We start from the raw sequence: 18,959 nt of genomic DNA, 5'->3' as shown, positions 1-18,959 counted from the left end.
GTTCGGTTGAGAATTAAGAGGCTGTTTTTGTATGCATATACACTTTTTATCTTGACTTTCATCATGGGGACCAATTTGTCTATTTTTGTATTCATTGTTACCTTATTTTAATTACTTCATTTTTAGTATATTAATAATTATGATATCATCCTTTCAAACCAAAACAAAAAGAAATTAACACATCATACCTCTTAAAATAGTTGATTCAATCAGGACCTATTGCCACTGGATAAGAGCTAAACTTGATCACCAACCTATAATAAAATGGTATAATTTAATCCAATCAGTGATGGAGTCAGGACTCATATATCAGAGGCAAGGCCAGCTTTAGAATCAGGCTGCATAGACAGCCATCTAGGGCTTTCTTTTTAAGAGGACGTCCGATTGAAATTTCTTTTAAATTTGATAATTATTAAGATTGTTATAGTTAAAAAGTAGGGTTAATACACATATTTACCCTTGTATTATTACAAAAAAACAGATATGCCTTTATATCAAATAAACCCATAAAATTATCCCTAAATTTTTCACAAACCTGCAATTATGCCCTAAACTAACAGACCTATGATGTGGCATAAACGGTGTTCTCTTCCATTTAATATAAGGGCATATCCCTAATTGATAAACTAAGAAAAACCATATAATAAATTAAATTAAGAACTAATTTAATCTAATCCTATAAATAATACCCAGAACTCCATATTTTCATCCCAAATCAAACCCAAAAAAAATCAGCAGCAAAAGTTTAAACAAAGATGGTGAGATTAAGCTTGAATGAAGATAGTGAGATTAGAATCAAAAACTTAAACAGAGCTTTATCAAACTCGTTAATGGTAAAGGAAACTCTTTCTCTCTCTACATATTCTTCAGTTTCTCTCTCTATATATACTTCGGTTTCTCTCTCTAAAATTCTGCTTAAGCTTTACTCCAAATAATCAAAATTCTTCAAAGATTTTGGCCTGTAAATGGATATTGATACTTGTAGCTTCAAAAATTGGAAGTTGTTCACGTTTTCATTGAAAACAAGGAGATATTTAATGGTGAAATGGAGGAGCTTTGATGCAATCAAAAAGCTTTGCTGCCATTTTTTTATTTGAAATCGAAAAGCTTTGCTGCAATGGAGTTGATTTGAGATGAGAAGCTTTTGGTTTGAAATTGAGTCGTGGGTCTGCAATGATGGTGTGGGTTTAATTTTGGTAATAAAATGGAGATATTTAATGGGTTTAAGGTGCTGCTGCCTTTTTTTGTGTGGATGGGTTGCGGATATTATTTGTAGGATTAGATTAAATTAGTTTTTGATTTAATTTATTATATAGTTTTTATTAGTTTACCAATTAGTTATATCAAATAAAGGCATACTGTTTATGCCATATCACATATCTGTTAGATCTGTTAGTTTAGGGTATAATTGCAGGTTTGTGAAAAAATCAGGAATAATTTTGTAGGTTTATTTGATATAAGGGCATATCTGTTTTTCCGTGATAATACAAGGGCAAATATGTGTATTAACCCTAAAAAGTATGTAAATTTGGCTTTATAACAAAATGTAGTGTAAAACTGAATGCTAAAGTCATAGTGAAGTTGTTTATGAGAGTGGAAGGTTGATCAATGAATTTGTATATTTTAATTCTCATTTTCTTTTATTCTTATTTTTCTTCGTAATAAGAAAAATGTGTTTCTTATTATTATTATATAAAGTTCTTTTATTTTTCTATTTTTCATATATATTTTGCTTTTATTTTTATTTATTTTTATTATGATTATTATTCTTATATAATTTTAATAATTATTTTTTATAATCTTAATTTTTTTCTTAAATTAAAATATTAATATATATTCAATCTAAAAAATATATTATATATTGATTTACTTGTACATAATTAATTTTCACTAATTTATTCATACTATTGAATATAACTACATAACAACCTGTATCGATTGAATTTTTATAAAATCAAAATGAAAATTATAACCTAGAAGGCCTGAATATTTATGGACCACAACAGAACGTTATAGATCAACGCAAACCATTTATTATCCTTAAAAACAATATATGTGTTTTTTTGTGGTTGTGCTCAGGGCCGGCTCTAGGGGGAGGCCGCCTAGGCTAGGACCTCCGATCAGAATTTGTTTTAAATTTGATAATTATTAAAATTTCTATGGTTAAAAACTATATAGACTTAGATTTATAATAAAAAAAAATAGTGATAGGCTGAATGGTAAAAACATAGTGGATGTGTACTGATTTTTTTTAACTGTCTTTTATATTTGGAAAAAATTTATAAACTATTATTTTGTTATTGTAGTGATTTTTAAATTTTTTTATTTTTTATAAATTACAAGATGAAATTCACTTATGAATTACAATTTGTAATTTGGTGTAAAATGTTATTTAGACTTTATCTATTTAAAATTTTAATAGTGGACCACTAATTTATTATTTGGTCACATTTAGACCATAAACTAATTAAATTGATGAAATTTCACTCAAATTTGATGATTCCTTAGATCATCATTTTTAATACACTAATTTATTATTTGGTCACATTTGGACCATAAACTATTCAAATTGATGAAATTCCACTTAATTTTGATGACGTCTTTATAAAATCGTTTCCTTATAATATGTGGTGATATTTTGACATATGGACTTGACATGTCGTACGTTTTAAAGTTTATTTATCCAAATAATTAATGAGATTAAAACAAGAAAACAAACCTCTAAACTAAAATTTATCAAGTCTAGTTGTTAAAATATCATCATATGTCAATAATTCTATTAGGGATAAGGTACCAAAATAGGCCTAAGGTTTTTTGAAAAGTACCAATTTAGGCTCAACGTTCAAAATAGCACCAATGTAGGCTTAACGTTTACAACATAATATCAATTTAGGCTTAACGTTTACAATATAACATCAATTTAGGCCTCACGTACAAAATAGCACAAATATAGACTTAACGTTTACAAAATAATACGAATTTAAGCTTAACGTTTTACAAAATATATACAATTTAAGCTAAACGTCACAATTAAATTAACCATATTATATTCAAAATATCCATGACTCCTAAATTTCATGGCTCATGTAATATATGCAAACTAAAAGTAATTTAAAATTGTGACGTTTAGCTTAAATTGTATATATTTTGTAAAACGTTAAGCTTAAATTCGTATTATTTTGTAAATGTTAGGCCTATATTGGTGCTATTTTGTACGTGAGGTCTAAATTGATGCTATATTGTAAACGTTAAACCTAAATTGATATTATGTTATAAACGTTAAGCCTACATTGGTGCTATTTTGAACGTTGGGCCTAAATTGGTACTTTTCAAAAAACCTTAGGCCTATTTTGGTACTTTATCCCATTCTATTAAGTTTCCATCCAAATTGGATGAAATTTCACCAATTGGGATAGTTCAGTGGCCAAATGATAAAATTTTAGATAGATCAAGCGCCAAATGACAAGATTCCTTGGATTAATCGATGTCCAAAGAGTGATTTAAGCCAGTGTTTCATAATAAAGACGTGACTCAACCAAATCACCAAGATAAATTCTTCTCTTTCTTTTCATAAAATCTTGCGATTAGATTCGAGTTCAGCCGTCCAAGGTTAATTTTCAGGAATTAATACTTTGTTGTCTGCTTACTTCTCTGAGAGAAGAGACTTGGTTTTACATATATAAAAGAAAACTCGATTTTACATATACAAAAACAAGAAGGATAATAATTTCTTAGTTTTAGATTATTATTATTATATGACTTGAATTGTAGTTAATAATATATTGGTTTTACTATTTACTATTTATTATTTCTAAAATAGTATTAAATTTAGATATGAAAAAAGTACACAATGTGCCTAAGGCTTCTTGTGCTCGGTATTTTTTTGTGAGCTTATATAGGTTGTGCTCGGAATGGGAATGTGATTCCCCTAAACAAGGGAATGACTCATTCCATCCTAATACATGTTAATCAAAATTGATTCCTAAGACCAACTCTAGTGGGATGATTTTTGTTGTTACAACCATATGTGGGGTTATAACAAACCACTAAAGTGGTTATAACAAAATTTTGTTTGTTACAGAATGTAGTAACACACAGTTTTGACATCCCTAAAATCTAAATGCTAAAGGTTTGAAAGCCACACACGACTCTAGATTTGGCATGTGGCTAGTGGCGGATCCAGGATTTGAGGCAGAGGGGGAGGCAAAACTCTATGTAATTTTTTTTGCAAGGTTGAAGCCTAAAAAGGAACAAGGTTTTGCAAAAGGACTTACAGGAATAGTGTACTTACCAGTGTAATTAGAGCTTGAAAGCTCATAAAGATCTCTTATACTCTTTGCCCCATTCAAAATATTAGGGTGAGCTTCTGGTTCCTCTGTATTTAAAGAGAAAATTCACAAACAACATGAAACAATCTACATCAACTAAACAAAATGATAAATTAAAAGAAGTATGTGAATCCCAAAACTCATTCATGGCTAAAAAGTAAGTTAAAGTTGAACTGAACCACAAAAGGATAAACTATGTAACTCCAATATACTTCGTAATGCAGATATTTTGGGAGGAAAGCAAGATGAGAATGATAAAATCAATCAGATCTCTTCAAAACATTTGCAGATCATGAGGCTACTCTTTTCAGAAATCTTAAAGCACTTAAACTTTCATGTAAAATGGTTTTTTTTGTTGGTGAATGACAGTGTAAAATAAAGTGTAAACTTTTACAAATTCAGCATCATATTGATCATTCCTTTAGGGGAAAAAAGGGAATTCTATGAAAACGACTTAATAGAAGCATCTAACTGTGCATTCATGCAACAGTCTTGAGCATCACTACGTGTTGTTGCAAGACATTGTAAAATAAAGTGTAAACTTTTACAAATTCAACATCATATTTATTATTCCTTTAGGGGGGGGGGGGGAGGGCATTCTATGAAAATGACTCATTAGAATACTGTCTAACTACTTCCCAAATTATCACTCAAAATCAGAAGACATGGCAACACATTGGCACTCTAATAGTAACAGAACAATATAAGAAAATTTTGAGAAAAGGTATGATACTTCATCAAATTTCATAAAGTTCCGAGTGTCTAGCTCCCCATTGACTGAGGCAAAACAAACACATTGTAATAAAATTTTCTTACTTTAACTTGGTGTGCCCTCCAGTACCCAACCTATGATCAACATCACATAGTAATCTACAAATGAGATCCTTTGCCTCAGCTGATAATCTAGCATCTTCTAGGAATTTAATGTGATTTCTCCAATGAACAATCTGAAAGAAATTAATGACCAGAATGTCAGTAAAAAACAGTGAATAACTCATTTCATATTAAAATAATTGAATTGAAATTAAAGGGTAAAAGTTAAGTTAACCTAACCTAAACCAAACCTGAAATTGATTGAGGTGTATTGGAGATGGTGGCCGGTTGGAGGGAGAAGGAAGACGGCCGGACGGAAAAGGAAGACGGCCGGACGGAGAGAGAGGAGGAGTTCAAATGGAAGCTTGGAGATGGAGAGAAGGGAGCGTCCGCTGCTGCTGGAGAGGAGGAATCGCGATTCGTACACCTGCTGATGCGGTTTGTTTTTAATTAAAACACACAAAACAAAACGACGTCATTTTGGAGGAATTTTTTTTTCCCGGGATGAGGGGGGGCAAATGCCCCTTTGACCCTCCTTCCGCCCCTGCATGTGGCTTACACACGCAAGATCTGGTGCATATGACACCATCTGTGGCTGTTGTTTTCATATCCTCATATATGAAAAATTATTTATTCAGTACGCGGTAAACTAAAGTTTTAGTACCTATTTGTAATTAATAATGCTTTTTTACCACACAAAATTTTAAAAAACTCATCTCTTCTAGTAGATTACTAAATATTATTATTTCCCCCTTTAAAGTCACAATGGTTGTTACCAACCATTGTGGATACTCTAAGGGAATGAAATAAAAAATAGTTTTTTTTTTGTTTCCCTAACTTCCACAATCTCTATATGGTGATTGAGTTTTTTTTTATAATTTAATTCATTTTTTATATGTGAATTAGGTTTTTTTTATATATAGTTTTATTTCTATTTCTTAGATACAGGAATTTTCACATGCACCTTAATGAGCATGTAGAATTTGCTCATGCACCTTAGATATGAGATATCACTATAAATTTATATTACTAACATATTGTGAAGGATTATTTTATTAATAATAACTTTTTAATATTTCATATAACAAAAATTAATTTTAATTTTTTAGGTTTATTAATTATTAATTCTTTTATTTTTATTTACATGTTAAATATATTATTATTATCTAATTAATTTTAATTTTATCGTATTCTGATTTACACTTGTAAAAGTAATTGAATTTTGATTCTGATTCCAATTTTAATTCTGAGAGAATTCCTATATATGTTCCTATAATATATATTAATAATATTATAGCGATGAACAATACATACATGTAATTATTAATTGGTTTTTCTAAATTCTCAATAGTATTGTATTTTATGGATAAAAAATTTATAATATAGAAAAATGAATAAATTAATTAGGATAAAGTCCAAGTAAAAGCTCACGTGTGTTTAGGGTAAATTTCATTTGTGGTGTACAATCTTGAGCCCATTTCACACTTTGGTGTACAACCTTCAATTTGTCTCACGAATATATATGAACTTATAGGTGACCTCTCACTTTGGTGTACAACAGGTAAAATGGACTGGTCAACGCAAAGTCAACGCACCACGTCAGCACTTTGACTGGTCAAAAAGGCAAAATTTGACCCACCTAATATAAAATTACTATTATACCCTCATCTTCTTCCTTCTTCTTCCCTTTTCCCCTCCATTTCCCTCTCTAACTCTCTCTATCTTATTTCTTTTCTTAATAATAGATTTTGATCTTAATAATGGATTTTGATCTTACTCAATAATAGACTTGTAGTTTTTGTAATTGGAAATTTCTTTACATTTCAATAAAAAACTGAAAAAAGAAATTCAAGGAAATTTGTAAAAAAAGCAAATTGATTCAGTAATAGTGTGGTGGGTGAGCCTCTGTATCTAAAAATCTCAACACTCAAACAGTTAGAGAATAATATCATAAGGTGCTTGATGAATTGCCACAAAAATAAATGGAGCAAGGATTAATCAAATGATGTTGCACCGCCTGATTCAGAGTTTCACCGATTCCGTCGACAACACTAGTGATGGACTCGCTTCAGGTGAGTTTGCAAATGTATATGTTTACGTTGGCAGATCTAGAGAAATTGCAGGAAATGATGTTTGAAGATTAATCAAATGGGTCGTTCATTCCGTTGATACTACAATTTCTGCCGCCACCACCATTTCAGTTTCGAATTTTTGGTGCTTAGTGGCTCTTCAATTTTATCAAATGGGTTCTGTTAGAGAGAGAGAAAATTAGAGAGAGAAATGAGGAGTTTAAAAGTTAGAGAGAGAAATGTAGAGAGTATGATGAAGGAGAGGGTATGGTGGTAAATGAATATAAGGTGGGTCCTAATTTTCTAAGAAATTAGTTGAAAAAGGATGATATGGCAGGTTTGACCGGTCATTTTTACCTGCTGTGTACCAAAGTGAGATGTCACCTATAAGTTCACATATATTAGTGAGATAAATTGAAGGTTGTACACCAAAATGTGAAATATAGCAAATGTTGTACACTATTGATGAAATTTATCCGTGTTTTCACGTACCGTCATACTATTACCTGGATTTTTTTTTGTCCAAATGGTGACTAAACTTTTTTGTTTTGCTAAAAAAGATGATCTTTTAGTTTAACACTATAAAAATGAGCATTAACGACCTCAAAATTGAAAATATCAAGAATTAAAATTATTTAGTATCACATTTATTATGGAAGTAAATTTTTTATTTTTCAAAATCATTATGAATAATGAATCATATGGAGACATGTAATTATTAAATGGTCTTTTTAAATTTTCAAATATGGATAGGAATTTATAATATAAAAAAAGTAAATAAATTAATTTTACTTTGATTTAAAGAATAAATAAATTTAAAATATGTGAGATTCTTAGCATTTAATTTATCCTATTTGAGATTCTAGTGGATACAAAAATAGGAATTTGGACACTTAAGTCAAATTTTATAAAGACTCAAATTTAAAATAAAACCAATATAAAACTTTTATAAATTTATAATATAGGAATAATATTTTCTTATTAATTCAATGTCATATAAATATAAAAGGCAAATTAATATTTATCTAAAATTATAGCATGATTTAAGGCAATCAACAATCAATATTATAACTTTATTTAGGACGCTCATTATTATAATTGATCTTTCCTTTTATCATCGACTTCTCCATCTATAAATAAAGAATGACTTCTTCACACAAAAAAATCATATAATAATGAATAATGGATCTTATATTTCTATATATAATACTATAATAATGAAAAATGGATCTTATATATACTTGTATTATTTAAAAAGTGGAAGTTTTATAATACAAGAATTCCTATAATATAATTGCAGCGATGAACAACGGATTATATACAAACGTGTAATGATTAAATGTTTTTCTAAATTCTCACAATAATGTTGCATTTCATGGATAGGAATTTATAATATTAAGGAATAAGTAAATTTTATTGTTTGTTTTTCTATGTGAAATTCTTAACACTTATTTTATTTTATTATTGTATTTGAAATTCTAATGGATATAAAAATAGAAAGAAATTTAAACATTTAGTCAAATTTTATAAAGACTCAAATTTAAATAAAAACCAACATAAAACTTTTATAAAATAGGAATAATATTTTCTTCACAAAAGATAAAAAGAAAATTACCTAAAATTATAATATAGGAATAATATTTTTTTATTAAATCAATGTCATATAAATATAAAAAGAAAATTACCTAAAATTATAGCATGATTTAGGGCAATCAACAATTAATATTGTAACGTTTATTTTATGATAATTGATCTTTTCTTTTATCGTTGTCTCCTCTATCTATAAATAAAGAACGATTTCTTCACAAAAGATTATATGATTTTTTTTAGTATTGAATTAAAAATGGCTAAGAGAAGAAATTCAGAAATTGAAAATTGTTGGACTACAAATAATAACAAAAAGGCCCGCCACAGTTTCATTTCAAACTGTGATATTGGACTCAAGTCGTTGATTCAGATAGACAACGATAATCGTACACCGTACACGTACAATCCCAGAATCATTTCTGGTCTACCCAAACCCCAGCATGGCAGACGTAGTCGTACACCGCCTGCTACTCCTTACGGTGGTGGTGGTGGTGGTGGTCTGCCTGCTACTCCCTCACAGAACCAGAACCAGGCACACGGTGGTGCTGCTGGTGGTCTTCTCTCCAAGCTTTTGGATCCTGCTCTCCGTCTTGCTTACTCTGGAGCCAACCTGCTATTCGGTTCCTTCTTCTCCAAATCTCAATCTTCTACCAATCTCAATCATGGTGGAAGTTTCAGTCCACAACTGGCTCCTCTTGTGGATGCGGTGGTAATAATTAGTCACCAGAAAATTCTAATTATCATAGGAAGGTTTTTTAATTGCATTTTATGCCTATTTCACAACTCACTTTGGTGTGATTGAAATGTACTTCTGTTAATTTGCTACCATATCTTCTTTTCTTTTAGTTTAATTAACGAATAGATACAGACAAAGCTATTTTCTCCTATAGATAGAGACAAAATGTAGTGTAGTGACATATCCATTCTCCCATTTAAGATTCTATTATTTTTCATTGATGTTTTGGTGGAGTTGGAATGTGTACTTGTAAATTGTTGTTATCTATTCGCTCTTATACTAAGATTGTTTTCAAGAAGTTGCATCTGTTTATTCTGTGTATTTGATTAAGATCAGTCTTAGAAGAAGAAAAGAGTTCATCTCACTGCATAGTAAATAAACTTAGTTGGAGATCCTCAACCCCTATCCTGCCCTGCAGTCATTACCACTATTATCAGGCTTTTTGTGTCCTAGGCCATGTTTAAGCCACTGGCTTGATAATTTCTGTATTCTTGAAGAATGGAACATATAATTGACCTTATTTTTTAGCCAAATCCTAGTATGTGAGAAATCCAATCCAGCATGTGTACCTCAAAATCTAAAATATGTATAAACACCTTGACATTGGGAACCAAATTGGGTTCAGTTGGGAGTTTCTTAATATTGTATGTTGCTGTTTCTCCTTTGTTTGGATTGGAGGGCTTGTGAAAGAAGTAGTAATATATTTTTTATGTATTGTATTGTATGGATGATAAATGCATTCAATTTTAATGGTATTTCTTTTTCACCTACTTTCTATCCATTTACATTTTGTTTCAACAGATGCAAGATGATATTGGCTCTTCACCAATTGAAATTGCTAGAGCCTATATGGCACATCGAACATCAGGAGTAGGCTTTGGTACTACCAGCTCAATGTCAAGAGATAGCAATGAGCTTGTGGGAAAGCCATCGCAAGCACTTAGGTCTACCCTACGCTGGCCTGGTGCCTTAGTGCAGGATCAGCATGGTTATATGATCCCACAAACTCAGAGAAAGAGATTTGGGTTTCATAATTTTCCCCGAACCCCATATTCTAGAACCAATCATTCGACGACCAAGTTTAGGGTATGTGAAATTATGGTTTCCTTTTATGCTATGATGCTTTAAAAATGAATTATTGCTCTTATCCTTAATAGTTTTGTTCTTCTGTCTCATCAGTTGATCCAGTTACAGGGAAATCATGGTACGCACCCTAGCATAATGACAAATCCGTTTGAGCAGACTACAACTCCATTAAAACAGGTAAATTTTGTGTCTGTTATGAAATTTTGTTGATCAAGTTTCTGGGTTGATTCTTATTGTCCGAGTCTTTGTTGTACTGCATAGGTACATTCAAAGACCAATGCAATAAAAGCTTACCAAAGATATGTGGGACCCATTCATAGGCTGCGGCACAAGTTTAATGTTGAAACTCCCGCTGGAGGATCAGTGAATTTTAACGGTGCTAAAAGCGGGTACTGGTGTAACTTAGAGGGCTTATCTTCTGCTCCAAAGCAAAATGTGGAAAATGGACGAATAGATAGTCAGTGTACTAAGCCACAAAACACTGAACTATTTAGTCTAGGAGTCCCTGCTCAATCTAGTCGGATGGCTCGAAAAATATTAGAGCACCTTGATAGAAAGCCACCTACTCGTATAGATAAGTCTGCTATGCTGCGGATAGCCTCGTCATGGAAGAAACAGCAACAGGAACCTGGTAACAAGGTGAATGCAGTGGCAACTATTAGATATGGATATTTCTGCTGTAATTTAGGAATATAATTGATTTGTAATTATCATGTTCACACATATATCTTGTGTATATATATCACATTATCAATGAATGGAAAGGCAAGGATTCTACATTATCATGGTATCATGAGCCTAATTTCTTTCCTAAAAACTCTCTCCTAAAATTTCTCTCCCTAATCCCACCCAAATCTCTTCTTTCTCTCTTCCTCATTCTGCCGTTCTTCATCCCTAAAAACTCTACTGCCACCATGCCAAACAATGAACAAAACAATGGTGCCGCCGCCGCACCAACTCATCCGGCCCTCTCCATTATCAACATTACCTCCTTTATTCGTGATCCTCTCGAATCCGGCAAAGGCCTCTATACCACTTGGGCTGAACTTTTTAAAACACATGCCCGTGCTTTTCAAGTTCTTGATCATATCCTTCCTGAAACCGACGATAAATCGGAAACCTCTTCTTCGGTTATGAAAGCAAAGAATCCAGGTTTATGGTCTCGTGTTGATGCCATCGTGTTGCAATGGATTTATGGAACCATATCTTCAGACCTTCTCAACAGTATCATCGGACCAAATTTAACAGCCGCCGACGCTTGGAAACTCCTAGAACAACAATTCTCCGATAATAAAAATTCAAGAGCCCTTTATTTACAACAAGAACTGTCCAATGCTAGACTTGAAAATTTTGATGATATCTCTGCCTACTGCCAACATTTGAAGTCCCTCTCGGACCAATTAAGCAACGTCGGGGCTGCCGTATCCAACGATCGTCTCGTTCTTCAATTAATTTCGGGGCTCACTGACGCCTACGAGACAATCGGAACACAAATTCGCCACAATGACATTCTGCCCAATTTCACAAAGGCAAGGTCCATGTTATTATTGGAAGAATCTGCCCGTAAAAAACGCATAGCCGCCACCGTCGGATCTGAAATTGCCGCCGTTACTATCGCCCAACAGTCCCCGTCGAATCAAGCTCCTCCATATTCAAATCACGTTCGGCCTTCTTTCCCTCAAAATTCTGGCGCTGCTCGCGGTGGCCGGGGTTATTATCGCCGTGGCAGAGGCGGACGGGGCAGAGGCGGACGATGGCAGCAAAATAGCGGTCCTCGCTGGTCAGGGGCTGTTTCTTTACAACAGCCATGAGGGTACGGGCCATGGACTGGACAGGCGCCCCAATGGGCCTATCCCCCATGTCCTTATCCTTCTTGGCCCAATTCTTCACATGGTGCAACTCGCGGGCCTGTTTTTAATAACAATTCTTCTGCAGTCCAGCCAGGCATATTGGGAGCCCATCCGCAGGCCCATCTGGCCCAGTATTACACTCCAACAAACATTGAGGCGGCTATGCACACCTTGACAATCACACCACCTGCAGAACCTTGGCATATGGACACCGGCGCCACTTCTCACATGAGCGGGGATGGAGGTAAACTCACATCTTATTTAAATAAGAGTCCTAACACGAGTATCGTAGTAGGTAATGGCACTTGTATTCCTGTTATCGGTCTTGGTAATGCATCCTTAAAAACAAACAACAAAACCCTAGAATTGAACAATGTTTTACATGCCCCTAGATTAATCAAAAACCTTATATCTGTGCGGAAATTTGCTATTGATAATAATGTGTCCGTTGAATTTGATCCTGTTGGTTTCTCTGTGAAGGACTTGCGCACGGGGATCCCTATTATGAGATGTAATAGCACCGGTGATTTATATCCAGTCACATCCTCCTCTTCAGAGTCTTCTTATGCTTTAAATGCTTCTGTTTTATCTCCTTCAGTTTGGCACAATAGATTGGGCCATCCTGGTCCTCAAATTTTAGACAATCTTCGAACTAATAATTTTATTTCTTGTCCTAAAAATGTTGATTTTTCTATTTGCAATTCTTGTGTGCTTGGGAAACATATTAAATTGCCTTTTTATGCTTCTAAAAATATGTCATCAATGCCGTTTGATATTATTCATAGTGATATATGGACATCTCCTGTTCTAAGTTCTAGTGGCTATAGATATTATGTTCTTTTCCTAGATGATTATTCTAATTTTCTGTGGACTTTTCCCTTAGCAAATAAATCTCAAGTTTTTTCTGTGTTCCTCACATTCCGAAATTACGTACGTACTCAATTTGAAAAAGATATCAAAACTTTTCAGTGTGATAATGGTGGTGAGTATAACAATAGTCATTTTCATGATTTTTTTAACAATAATGGTATGCAATTCCGTTTTTCATGTCCACATACTTCCTCCCAAAACGGTAAATCTGAACGAACGATTCGAACAATCAATAATATAATTCGCACTCTTCTAACACATGCTTCTTGCTCTCATTCTTTCTGGCCTCATGCTCTTGCTCATGCGACCTATCTTTTAAATATTCTCCCTCACAAAAATCTTAGTCTTCTTTCACCGACTCAAATTCTCTACAATCGTACTCCTTCTTATACTCACTTACGCACTTTCGGTTGTCTTTGTTACCCACTTGTCCCTTCTTCCTCTAGAAATAAACTTCAACCTAGGTCCTCTCCATGTGTGTTTCTTGGATATCCATCCAATCATCGAGGCTATAAGTGTTACGACATCTCCGCGCGGAAAATAATTATATCTCGTCACGTTATTTTCAATGAAAGCAAATTTCCATTTTCCACTCAACATGTCTCGGCCTCCCCTCCCATTTCTTCTATTTCCAACTCACCTACACAAACAACCCAACCCATTATTCCCTTCCCCACTAATGCGTCCACTCCTAACCAAAGCCCAGTTTCACCACGGCCCAACAGTCCCAACCCATCTTCCCAAAACAGCCCAGCACTTCCCCCTTCTCCTCTCGACAGTCCCTTTCCTTCTCCAATTCAACACGGCCCAAACACAAATTCCCCACAACAGCTCACCTCCCCACAACAGCCCACTTCCCCGCCTTCTCCCGATCCTATACACGCCAACCCAACCCAACCGACTCACCCTATGACAACCCGAGCTAAACTTGGAATTTTCAAACCCCAAAGAAAGCTCAACTTACACACCACCACTATTTCTCCTATTCCTTCTAATCCCTCACTTGCTTTACAAGACCCTAATTGGAAACAAGCCATGACTGAAGAATATAAGGCTCTTATTGAAAATAAGACGTGGGTCCTCGTACCCCGTCCTTCTAATGCTAATGTTCTTCGTAGTTGGTGGATTCTCAGGCACAAATTTAATGCAGATGGATCTTTTGAAAGATACAAAGCAAGACTTGTTGGAAATGGGGCGAATCAACTTGTTGGGGTAGACTGTGGTGATACTTTCAGTCCAGTTGTTAAGCCAGCAACAATTCGAGCTGGATGTAAAAAATGCTTTTCTTCATGGGGATCTTCATGAGACTGTTTATATGCATCAACCACTGGGATTTCGGGATCCCAACTATCCAGATCATGTATGCCTTCTTCAAAAGTCTCTTTATGGTCTCAAACAGGCACCACGGGCGTGGTACCAACGGTTTGCCTCTTTCTTGTCTACCATGGGTTTTTCTCACAGTAAATCTGATCATTCACTGTTTGTATTTCGTCGGGGAGCAGAGATGGCATATCTACTCTTATATGTGGATGACATCGTTCTAGCTACTTCTTCCACTGCTCTACGAGAGTCAATTATCAACAAATTGAGTTCCGAATTTGCTATGAAAGATCTTGGCCCATTGAGTTATTTTTTAGGGATATCTGTCACTCGGAGCGCCGGCTCTCTTTTTCTGTCTCAAAAGAAGTATGCTACTGAGATCATTTCTAAAGCCGGTCTTTCTTCAGCAAATTCCTGTACAACACCTGTTGACACTAAGCAAAAACTGAGTGCTTCATCTGGTTCTGCTTATCATGATCCATCTGAGTATCGAAGTTTAGCTGGTGCATTACAGTATTTGACTCTCACTCGCCCAGACATCAGTTATGCTGTTCAGCAAGTCTGTTTATTCATGCACGATCCCAAAACGTCTCATATGGCAGCTATCAAGCGGATTCTTCGATATGTTAAAGGAACCCTGGAGTTCGGACTTACATTCACAACCTCTTCACTAGATTCCTTGGTCTCCTATACAGATGCAGATTGGGGGGGATGTCCTGACACTCGACGTTCTACTTCAGGATATTGTGTTTTCCTTGGTGACAATCTTCTGTCTTGGTCTGCTAAGCGGCAACCCACTTTATCTCGTTCTAGTGCTGAAGCAGAGTATCGTGGTGTTGCTAATGTCGTATCTGAAACTTGCTGGATTAGAAATCTTCTTCTTGAACTTCATTGCCCTATTAGTAAATCCACCTTGGTATATTGTGACAATGTGAGTGCAGTTTACCTCACTGGTAATCCTGTACAACACCAACGTACCAAGCATATTGAGATGGATATACATTTTGTTCGAGAAAAGGTTGCTAAAGGAGAGGTTAGGGTACTTCATGTTCCTTCTCGTCATCAAATTGCAGATATTTTCACCAAAGGTCTACCACAAATTCTTTTCGACGACTTTCGCTCTAGTCTCAACGTTCGACCACCTCCCGTTTCGACTACGGGGGTGTATTAGATATGGATATTTCTGCTGTAATTTAGGAATATAATTGATTTGTAATTATCATGTTCACACATATATCTTGTGTATATATATCACATTATCAATGAATGGAAAGGCAAGGATTCTACATTATCAGCAACAGCTTCAGATATAAAAGTTGCCACTGCTTTAACATATGGAGATTATGCTGGGCCTTCACAAGATTTGACAAAAACCGAGAATGCTCAACACAAGGGTGCCAGCGAGGTTTTTATCTCCTGTTTATTATTTATGCATAGTATCTTTTAGAATTTGTTTATACTCAAATTTTGATCCTGACTAATTATGGTACAGGATGTTTTGAAGGTGTCATCGGACGCTTCTGCTTCTGCTTCGGAACAGAAGTCTGCTGAGTTGCCGTTAGCCTCGTCATGGAAGAAACAGCAGCAGGAGTCTGGTAATAAGGTGAATGCAGTGGCAACAGCTTCAGCTTCGGATATAAAAGTTGCCACTGCTTTAACACATGGCAATTATGCTTGGCCTTCACAGGATTTGACAAAAACCCAGAAAGCTCAACACAAGGGTGCCAATGAGGTTTATATTTCTTGTTTTATAATTTATGTATAGCATCTTTTGGAATTTGTTTATACTCAAGTTTTGATCTTGACTAATTATGGTACAGGGTGTTTTGAAGGTGCCATCTGACACATCTGCTTCGGAACAGAAGATTCCGCCTACAACTTCCAGTGCAAAGCCAATGTTACCTAACATTGCCATTGATACTAGCATGGAATTTAGCTTCCCTGTTTCTGCTCCCTCATCTGAGCCACCGACACCCACATTCAAGTCTGCTGAGTTGCCGTTAGCCTCGTCATGGAAGAAACAGCTGCAGGAGTCTGGTAATAAGGTGAATGCAGTGGCAACAGCTTCAGCTTCGGGTATAAAAGTTGCCACTGCTTTAACGCATGGCAATTATGCTTGGCCTTCACAGGATTTGACAAAAACCCAGAAAGCTCAACACAAGGGTGCCAATGAGGTTTATATTTCTTGTTTTATTATTTATGTATAGCATCTTTCGGAATTTGTTTATACTCAAGTTTTGATCTTGACTAATTACGGTACAGGGTGTTTTGAAGGTGCCATCCGACGCATCTGCTTCGGAACAGAAGATTCTGCCTAGAACTTGCAGTGAAAAGCCAATGTTACCTGACATTGCCATTGATAATAGCATGGGATTTAGCTTCCCTGTTATTGCACCTTCATCTGATCCACCGACACCCACATTCAAGTCAACTTTCTCGGTGGTTGGTCAGAGCGAGGGATCATCAGTCCCGTCTTGCAGTTTCCCTTGGACGAGCAGTGGCTCCATACAACACATCCCACCTGTGCCAGATATAGTAGTATGTTTACTTAAAAAAAGCCAAGTGTTCAAATGTCTCATATGCACAATTGCATGAAAAAACAGTTTATCTGATAACCCTTTCTTTCCATTGAGCAGTTGTAATCCATTCTGTAGAGCAAGCCAAATACATCTTCCAAGAAAATCTCAACAGTTTGCCATTTATTGAGTGTTATATCATCACTAGGATCAAGACCATAAACCACCAAACCTTTGCATCTTTAGGAACATCAGTATCTCCCATACAAAAAAATCTGCTCTTTGAAATCTTATGGATGCAATACTAGTTCCAATTGGCATTAAAAACTAAGTCTTTTGAGTTTATTATGCAAGGACTTTTGAGATCGTATAAGGATCTTTTCATATAACAAACAACATTCTAAGCCATAAGAGCACTAGAAGAAATCAATTCTACTATCAAAAGGAATCTGACTCAAAAATAGTTTGTTTAAATTCTATTAGATACCAATCATTTCCAAAACAAAACCAACATTCCCTTTACATAATAAAAATAAATTTTTACAGGCCCAATGACACTAGCTAGTGACAATTCTTGAGAGCCAGGAAAAAAACCTTGTTACTTTTCATTGATCGTAATAAAAAAAACTGGTTGATAAAGAATCTCTCTCTTCCAAAAGTTTAATAGCATAATTAGTAACAAGCTCATTAGTCATCTAAACATTTTCAACAATTTGTCTCCTAAGGATAAAAACAGATTTAGAAGCTCCTTGTTTTTTAGAAGCTACATATATAGTGATTTTTTTACTACTGAAATTAATTACAACAATAATACATACTTCCGTAGGATCTTTTAGAATTTGTTTTTACTCAAACTAGTTTTGATTCTGATTAATTGTTTTGAAGGTACCATCTGACGCTTCTAAGCCACCGACACCATCTTTCTTGCTCACAGTCCCATCTTTCTCTTTCTCTTCGACGAGTAGTGAAGAAGAAGAAGAAGATGATGATGTAGCTGGCGGTCGTCGCGACAGTTTTATTTCCTGGAAAAAGAGGAAAATGAATTAGATAGAGAAAACATGTAAATATTTAGGAAATCAGCAAATCCAATCCAAACCATATTTATAATGTTCATCATATATATAATATACATTTTTTTTAGCTTATTTAGCTTTTCAAAAACCTATCTACTTATGCAACAACAAAAGATTTCACATAATAAGCCAAGAGTGCACGAGAGACAAAACAATTTTAATAGCTTAAGTAGAAGAGATATAGCGATAAAAATATGAATAAAAATTATACTAACAATAATATTTCTTTAATTGGTAAATTTATTAAAATTCAATAAATATAAAAATTAAAATTAAAGAAGAGATACACTTTTAAACTAAATGGTTGTTTCTTTATTAATAATAATAACACATAAATATGATAAAATAATAAATTTATAATTCAATTTAAAATATATAATTTATTATATTTCTAAATTTTAATTGTATGTATTTAAAGTTTAAATGGTAATTAAATTTTTTTTTTTTTTTTGGTAAACAAGGAAAGGAAAAACAAAACGAAACAAGCACAACTTAGCCTGGGATCAGCCTAGGAAAGCTGACCCCGATCCTGTCTTCAAGCAGAAGGGGTAAGAGAAAGGAAGGAGGACTAGAAAGAATGGAGACACCCAGCATCCTCTCATGGCCAGCAGCAGCCTGACGGTCCGCAATACGGTTTTGCTCTCTGTAAATATGTCTGAACTCAACAGATTCAAAATCGGAGACAAGCCTCCTAATGGCTTTAATAAGGTT

At 34.3% G+C, this 18,959-nt stretch overlaps 2 protein-coding genes across 2 annotated transcripts; both read left to right on the top strand.

The window, feature by feature from the left end:
- The first annotated feature begins 9,053 nt into the window (after nt 1-9,053).
- Nucleotides 9,054-11,315, top strand: LOC136216882 (uncharacterized). The gene is made up of 4 exons (XM_066003426.1): nt 9,054-9,506; nt 10,335-10,619; nt 10,713-10,796; nt 10,881-11,315. Exons 1-4 carry the CDS (start codon nt 9,054-9,056, stop codon nt 11,313-11,315), a joined length of 1,257 nt encoding a protein of 418 aa, XP_065859498.1.
- Nucleotides 11,316-14,783: 3,468 nt separating this feature from the next.
- Nucleotides 14,784-17,319, top strand: LOC136216881 (uncharacterized). The gene is made up of 5 exons (XM_066003425.1): nt 14,784-15,747; nt 15,934-16,064; nt 16,152-16,391; nt 16,480-16,833; nt 16,922-17,319. The coding sequence occupies exons 1-5, from the start codon at nt 14,784-14,786 to the stop codon at nt 17,252-17,254; spliced, it is 2,022 nt and encodes a 673-aa protein (XP_065859497.1). The 3' UTR covers nt 17,255-17,319.
- The last annotated feature ends 1,640 nt before the right edge of the window (nt 17,320-18,959 follow it).

This window comes from Euphorbia lathyris, chromosome 2 (assembly GCF_963576675.1).
Source record: "Euphorbia lathyris chromosome 2, ddEupLath1.1, whole genome shotgun sequence".
Classification (NCBI taxonomy): Eukaryota; Viridiplantae; Streptophyta; class Magnoliopsida; order Malpighiales; family Euphorbiaceae; genus Euphorbia; species Euphorbia lathyris.
The sequence above is the reverse complement of the archived record's forward strand: the minus strand, read 5'-3'. Positions and strand labels throughout refer to the sequence as shown.

Excerpts from the sequence above, each read along its gene's own strand:
- LOC136216882 (XM_066003426.1), top strand. The coding sequence starts at position 9,054 with ATGGCTAAGAGAAGAAATTCAGAAATTGAAAATTGTTGGACTACAAAT. Across the intron at positions 9,507-10,334 it reads CTCCTCTTGTGGATGCGGTG|ATGCAAGATGATATTGGCTC; the intron begins GTAATAATTAGT and ends TTGTTTCAACAG. Across the intron at positions 10,797-10,880 it reads CTACAACTCCATTAAAACAG|GTACATTCAAAGACCAATGC; the intron begins GTAAATTTTGTG and ends TGTACTGCATAG.
- LOC136216881 (XM_066003425.1), top strand. The coding sequence starts at position 14,784 with ATGGGTTTTTCTCACAGTAAATCTGATCATTCACTGTTTGTATTTCGT. Across the intron at positions 15,748-15,933 it reads TGCAGATATTTTCACCAAAG|GCAAGGATTCTACATTATCA; the intron begins GTCTACCACAAA and ends ATGAATGGAAAG. Across the intron at positions 16,834-16,921 it reads AACACAAGGGTGCCAATGAG|GGTGTTTTGAAGGTGCCATC; the intron begins GTTTATATTTCT and ends ATTACGGTACAG.